At 41.1% G+C, this 7232-nt stretch overlaps 1 protein-coding gene across 1 annotated transcript; it reads left to right on the forward strand.

The window, feature by feature from the left end:
• Window positions 1-446: 446 nt before the first annotated feature.
• On the forward strand, window positions 447-1568 carry LOC112508954. The gene is made up of 2 exons (XM_025113820.1): window positions 447-593; window positions 642-1568. The coding sequence occupies exons 1-2, from the start codon at window positions 447-449 to the stop codon at window positions 1566-1568; spliced, it is 1074 nt and encodes a 357-aa protein (XP_024969588.1).
• The last annotated feature ends 5664 nt before the right edge of the window (window positions 1569-7232 follow it).

A 7232-nucleotide genomic window follows, 5' to 3' on the forward strand; every position in this document is an offset into this window, starting at 1 on the left:
ATTGTGTGAGGTGGGTAGAAACTTTGAAGATAGGAGGACTTTAGAGTCATCGGAGGTACACAATTCATGAATTGTGACAATGGTGTTGAGGATTCTTATGTATAACCTATTCGAAATTTCACTTAGCTAATGCTATTTTGAGTATGTTGTTACATAAGCGTGCTTGAACTCACTATTATTACAAGGATTTTCAAATGTGTCGGTATGTATTATGTTAATTCCATATTCCTTCTATCCTAACTCTCTTTCGCTCTCTTGAATGACAGATTAAAATGGTGAATACTCGGAGTAGATGGGATACCTCACCGAAAGCTCACGCGGTGACTGAATCTACCACGGATCAACCTCCATGAACCACCATCGCAAGGGCTTATCCTAGGCAAGACACCTTGGGCAGTGGAGTTGACCACGTTCCCTAAGTTGGCCTTGCCGTCTCTAATCCCGTAATGGAAGAGGAAACCCCGGAGTCCAGAATGATGGGCACAATGATGGATGCTATGAATAGAGCCATGGTCCAACAACAAGAGTTCTTTATGAACTTACTGGAGGATAGAGACACTAACAATCGTAAGCATGAAGCGATTGCCGAGAACGTAACTATTGTGGGATCTGAGGGTACCGGAAATGGAATCCCAACCTAGGAGTTAGCAACGATTGAGGCAAGACAAGTGGGTAGGGTTTGCTCCTACAAGACGTTACTGAGTTGCAAGCCACCAGAATTTGTAGGGTCAGATGATCCCGTAGCATGCATGAACTGGCTTCGAGAGATCGAACAAGCCTTCCGGGCTTGTGACTATGATGAGGGACAAAAAGAAAAATTTGGCTCTCAAATACTAAGGGGTGCAGCCCTTACCTGGTGGAACATTGTCATATCAACCATAGAGGTTAAGGAATTGGCCAAGATGAGTTGGGCCACGTTTAAGAAGAAGGTAATGGAGGAATTTTGCAACGAACAAGAGATGGACCGCATTGAAGAAGAATTCCGAACCCTCAAGCAAGGAAATTCATTGGTAAGAGACTACACACGACTTTTCATGGAAAAGTTGAACTTAGTGGGGTACGTGGCCCCAGCGGAGAAGAAAAGGATGAAAGCCTACCTCAAAGGATTGTCTGCAGACATGATGGTGATGGTCAGGAAATCCAGAGCCTCCACCCTTAGGGAGGCAATCGAAGAGGCAAAAGTAATGGAATCAGTTTATGTTAAAGGAAGGGAAGAAAGAATGTCAAGTGATGAGAAGAAGAAATGGGAAGGACATTATGCGCCCTCCAAAAGGCTAAACCATTTCAACAGTAACAATCGTGGAGCCTATCCTAGACAAGAGACTAGATGGTGTCCCAAGTGCTACAGTAAACATCACGGCCTGTGTGTCACCAACCCTACTCCCACAAGGTGCTTTAAATGTGAGAAGGCAGGCCACACACAAAATGAGTGTCCGATCAAGGGACCCATCTGTTTTGGATGTGGAGAGTCGGGTCATTTCAAGAATGATTGCCTAAAGATAAAGGGGGAGGGGGCCAGGGAAGAAAATAAAGTACCCCGAAAGCAGCCGGCCGAGCCTTTCAGATGACTGCTGAAGAAGCTAAGGCATTGATGGATGTAGTGTCGGGTACGTTCCTTATTAGCTCTGTACCTACACACGTACTTTTTGATTCAGGTGCTTCATGTTCCTTTGTGTCTACTACATTCCATCAACATGTGCATACGCCCCCTAGTGCACTAAAGGATGCATTGATCATAGAGATAGCAAATGGTAGTCAAGTTCTGGTGCGTGAAATTGTTAGGAGTTGCGTGTTGGGAATTGAGGGAAAGGAATTTCGGGTAGATCTCATACCCATGGTTATAAGTGGATTCAATGTCATAATTAGGATAGATTGGTTGGTAGAGAACCAAGCAGAGATCTTATGCTATAAAAAGTTGATCTGAATCCCTTTGCCGGACGGGGACGCAGTGCTAGTTTACGGAGAAGGAAGGAAAGGAAATGTAGTACTCTTATCCACAGCAAAGGCGCGTAAGTGTCTAGCTAAGTGATGCTCCTCGTTCATTGCATACGTGTTGGATAACAAACCAGAGAAAAGAAGAATTGAAGATGTGAAAATGGTTATTGAATTTCTCGACGTATTCCCTGAAGACTTACCCGGTTTACCACCTGTTAGGCAAGTGGAGTTCCGAATCAACCTTATTCCGGGAACCGCTCCAATTGCTAGAGCCCCTTACCGTTTGGCGCCATCCGAGATGCAAGAATTGATGTCTCAATTACAAGACCTTCTTAAGAAAGGATTTATTAGACTGAGTTCGTTATCGTGGGGAGCTCCAGTCTTATTTGTAAAGAAGAAGGACGACACCATGAGAATGTGTATTGATTACGAAGAACTCAATTAGACAACCATGAAAAACAAATATCCTCTTCCTAGGATAGATGACCTTTTTGACCAACTTCAAGGAGCAAGTTGCTTCTCAAATATTGACCTTCGTTCGGGGTATCACCAAGTGCGAGTAAAAGAAGATGATGTGACGAAGACAGCTTTTAGAACACGTTATGGGCACTATGAATTCTTGGTCATGCCTTTCGGTTTGACGAATGCACCGGTGGTATTCATGGATTTGATGAACCGAATGTGCTGACCATTCCTTGATAAGTCAGTGATAGTGTTCATTGCGACATACTCATCTATTCCAAGGACAAGTCGGATCATGAACAACACCTTCGAGAAGTTCTCGAAGTGTTAAGAAAAGAGAAATTGTATGGAAAATTCTCCAAGTGTGACTTTTGGTTAAAGGAGGTCCAATTCTTGGGTTACGTTGTCACTCGAGACGGGGTGAAGGTAGACCCATCCAAGATCGAGGCGATAATGAATTGGGAACCACCAAAGAATCCGTTAGAGATCCAAAGTTTATTGGGTCTGGCGGGTTATTACAGGAGCTTTATCCAAGACTTCTCCAAGGTTTCTTTTTCCTTGACGGCATTGACTAGGAAGAATGTGAAGTTTATCTGGACAAAGAAGCAAGAAAATTCTTTTAGAACTCTCCAAAAGAAATTATGTGAAGCCCCGATTCTCTCCTTGCCAAATGGTCTTCATGGTCAGCTGTAACCACGACATTATCATTCTTGGCCTTCTCCCCCTCTATGTCATCATCAACGGAGAGAGGGAGGTGAGAAACCAGGTTCTATAGTGACTACTCCATGGAGGCAATATCCTATGCTCGTCGAAGTTTGAGCTCAACGCCAATATTCGGTTGATGATGATCAACTTTTCTGAAGGTGGGTTCAGGGACAGGTGCTGGCTGTTGTAGAAGTTGGAAAATCCGTTCAAGTATCTCACCATGCTTGGTAAGCTGATCCCGGACATCCTGAGCCTTGCTGAAGAGAGCAGCGATAGCTTCGGAGTTATGCTAGATTCCCATCTTCATGGAGTTCAGCTCGCTTTTGATTTCATGAACCTCAGCTTGGACAACAGAGGGGTCATGAGCCAAGTCATTCTTCAAGGGCATTCCCTATTGAACTTCGTCCATCTTGTCAAGGACGGTCGCAACAACAGAGAGAAGCATCTTGACATTCCCAGCCATATCATTGGCGTCAATCTTAGTGACTGAAGTTCAATCTCCATAGGACCTGCAGAGAAAGGAGAACATTGAGCATGAAAAAGCTCAAAGTTAGTGGCAAAAAAAGAAAGGGAGGGGTTTTGGTACCTGAGGGTTCCTCAGCAGTATCTGAATGATTACCGTTGAGGCCGAGCGTCTCGAATGAACTGTCAAGAGGATCAACCACACGTTGCTGAGGGGAGTCGAGAGGAGCATCCCCAGATCTTGTGGTGATAGCTTCACCAATAGTAGGACAACCACCTTCGACACATCAACTCATATAATAGAGACCAAAGAAGGCGGAGAGGAGAGAATGGTTGAGAAGAGATATTAATGATCAGCAGTGCAATGTTCGAAGTCACACATTCAATGATTTAAGTCAATTGGAGTGGTTGGGATAGGTTCCACACATACGATAACAATTAAATAGATCACTAATTGGAAGGGATGGGAAAAGCATACGCCTCGGGGGTAAGGAGAATTTCAATAGATGAGACCTGTTGAGAGGTCTCAGCTAGCTGAGAGGACTTCCCCTTTATGGATTTCTTACTCCTCTTTGAGGGAATAAGAGTGGCTTCAGAGGGTGTCCTTTTCCGAGAGGATGAAGAGGTAGTAGCTGGGATAGACTAAGGGGGTTTGCCACAGTCATGGATACTGAAGAAAAAGGAAGAAGAGGAGTGTTGGCTATCCTCAGCATTAGAGGGAATAAACCAATGTCTAAAGGATTGGACTTGTGATGAAGAATCCTTGATCCAAGCCTGTAGAGGGGAAGGTCGCTCTTAGCGGGGTATTTTGTTGCAAGGATTCTGGCTAGAATCCCTCTCAGGAACCTAGTGTAAGGAACCACCTTTTCCCATTGACTCTTGTTCATCTTCAGTATCAAGTCGTCAAAGATGAGCTGAATTTAGTTGACGTTGATATATTTGATGACTGAACATCCAATGTTCAGTGCTATCTTGCTGGCCTGATCTTGGCCTCCTGTGTTCCCACCCATGCACTGAATAAAGTGAGAGAACAAGTATTTCCAGACCACTAACATCTGATTCTTCTCAATCTTGGTTAGTGAATTGTTGAGCTTTGAATCAAAGTCCTTCTTCAATGGCCAATCATAGTGAATATCGTCTAAAATTTTGACGATATGTTCACTATTTGGATCGCATGAGTAGGGATCTATCTTTGGGATCCGTAGAGCAGTACGAACCGTTGAGTAACCAAAATCACCGTCATGTTGTTGATCTCACAGAAGATCTTGATGATAGAGTTTCCTTCCTTGTCCTTCAAGGTGTTTGCTCAGCACTGTACCAGAACTATCTAAGGATATACTTCACCATGATAGGTTGGAAGGTGAGAGCATATACTTGAACACAGTTCTTGAGGAATGAAGCAGCATCCGCAAAGTGAGGTTTGCCTGTGGGTATCTCCAAAAGTGCAATATGGTTGTTTGGTTTGAAGGAATATTCTTCAATCTCATAGTGTAAATTAAGACGCAACCATTTCTGTTTTTGAGAGAGAGAAAAAAATGGAGTAATACACAAGGTTATGTTTGAAGGCACATTTGGGGTAAAAGTTAGAAGGATAAACTTTTCATTCAAAAAACCAAAAGAAAATAGGGTTTTCGAGATGATTTAGAAACACAGTTAATATAAATCAAGAACAAGAAGGGTTTATATAACCTATCATTTGTATTTAAAAAAAAAGAAGATTTTCAAATAAGAAACATGTTTCTTTAAAGATTAACAGCCAAAAAGTAGAAAATAAACCTGTTTTTGAGAGAAGAAGGAAGAACTGGTTTGAAGGAAGGTTTTTTTGGTGTTCTTGCTTGCACACAGTTAGAGAGAGAAATATTAGGTGCATGAAAATGTTCGCGTAAAGGGAAAAAGAGAGGGTAAGGGAGGTTTTTGTAGGTGATAGGAGAGAGAAAGAGGAGAAAAAACGACGTTTCTAAAAGATGTGCAATTATGATTTCTTCTGCACGTCATTTTAGAGTGATTGGTTCGGGAAGAGCAATGAACAAAGTTTGTAAGAAGGACGCGCGTGAAATTAGTCCATTTATTTAAAAAAATTAATGACGTCATAAAATATGACCGTTCATTAGCCTTTTTCTTTTAAAACAATTTAATCACTGATTAAGAAAGGTGTACAATGATAGTTTTATGTTTTGAAAAAGAAGAGATAAGTAGACAAATCTTGCAGAAAAATATATATTTAACTTAATAGTTCAGTGATAGATTAAGAAACACTAAATTATTTCACTTTGTATCACTGAGTGATGCTTAGAGCTGAAAGAATTAATCCTCGGCATTCAACATCCCAAGTTCGTTGAATAAAATATTGAATCTTGTTTCATCAAGAGGTTTAGTGAATAGGTCAGAAATATGATCTCTATATGTTTGGTCTTACAGTGAAGTACATGATTGTTTGCAATGGCAATGGCACTGGTGCTGTCGCAATAGATACAGATCTTAGAGAGTTGAAGATCATAATCACTAAGCTGATATTTCATCCAAAGAATTTGGGCACAACAACTTCCAATGACTACATATTCAACTTCAGTAGTTGATGTGGACACGGATTTTTGCTTTTTTGCTTGTCCAGCTCACCAACTTTACACCAAGAAGATGACAGCCTCCTATGATGCTATTCCTATCTATCTTGCAACATGCAAAATCACTATCTGCATAACCTATTAGGTCGAAACCTGAGTCTTTGGGATACCAAAGTCCTAGATTAGGAGTACCCTACAGATATCTGAAGATGCGGTTTACGGCAATCAGATGAGATTTTTTGGGTTCAGATTGATATCTTGCACAGTGATAGGTAAAATACATGATATCAGGTTGGCTAGCTGTAAGATACAACAAGGAATTGATAATTCTTCTGTAAGTGGTAACATTTACAGGTTTCCCATTTGGGTCCTTGTTATGCGTAAGAGGAGGAACCATGGGGAGTTCTGATAGATGAACTGTTGTTTAAATCGAATTTCTTCAACATATTTATAACATACTTACTCTGACTTATAAAGATTCCTTTATCATATTGTTTAATCTGAAGGCCAAGAAAATATGTCAGTTCTCTCATCATGCTTACTGATATTTTTTCTTCATGCGTTCAGAGAAATGAAAACATAAAAAAGGATTACTGGAACAAAAAATAATATCATCGACATAAATTTGGACAATAATGATGTGACCCTTGACTTTCCTAAGAAATAGGGTTTGGTCAATCTTTCCACGGACAAATTTCTTTGAGACGAAAAATGAAGAAATGATGTCATAGCAGGCACGAGGGGCCTGTTTTAACTCATAAAAAGCTTTATCCAAACGATAGACATGAGTTGGATATTTAGGGTCAAGAAACCCTGGAGGTTGTTCCACATAAACTTCCTCTTGAAGTTTTCCATCTAGGAAAGCGCTACTTACATCCATTTGATAAACTTTAAAGTCCTTATGGGCAACATAGGTTAGGAAGAGTCGAATTGCTTCGTGTCTTGCCACTGATATAAAGGTTTCATCATAGTCAATTTCTTCTTTTTGTTTGTTTCCCTGAGCAACAAGTCGAGACTTATTGCAGTTCATCCAACTTGTTGCGATAGACCTATTCGATGCCTATCACAGTTTTGCTAGATGGACGTGGGACAAGGTACTAGACTTTA

Source organism: Cynara cardunculus, assembly GCF_001531365.2.
Source record: "Cynara cardunculus var. scolymus isolate 2C chromosome LG 3, CcrdV1, whole genome shotgun sequence".
Classification (NCBI taxonomy): domain Eukaryota; kingdom Viridiplantae; phylum Streptophyta; class Magnoliopsida; order Asterales; family Asteraceae; genus Cynara; species Cynara cardunculus.

Bases quoted from the DNA above. Each gene is read 5' to 3' on its own strand.
- LOC112508954 (XM_025113820.1), top strand. From the start codon at position 447: ATGGAAGAGGAAACCCCGGAGTCCAGAATGATGGGCACAATGATGGAT. The intron at 594-641 runs GTAACTATTGTG...ATCCCAACCTAG, and splicing joins ATGAAGCGATTGCCGAGAAC to GAGTTAGCAACGATTGAGGC.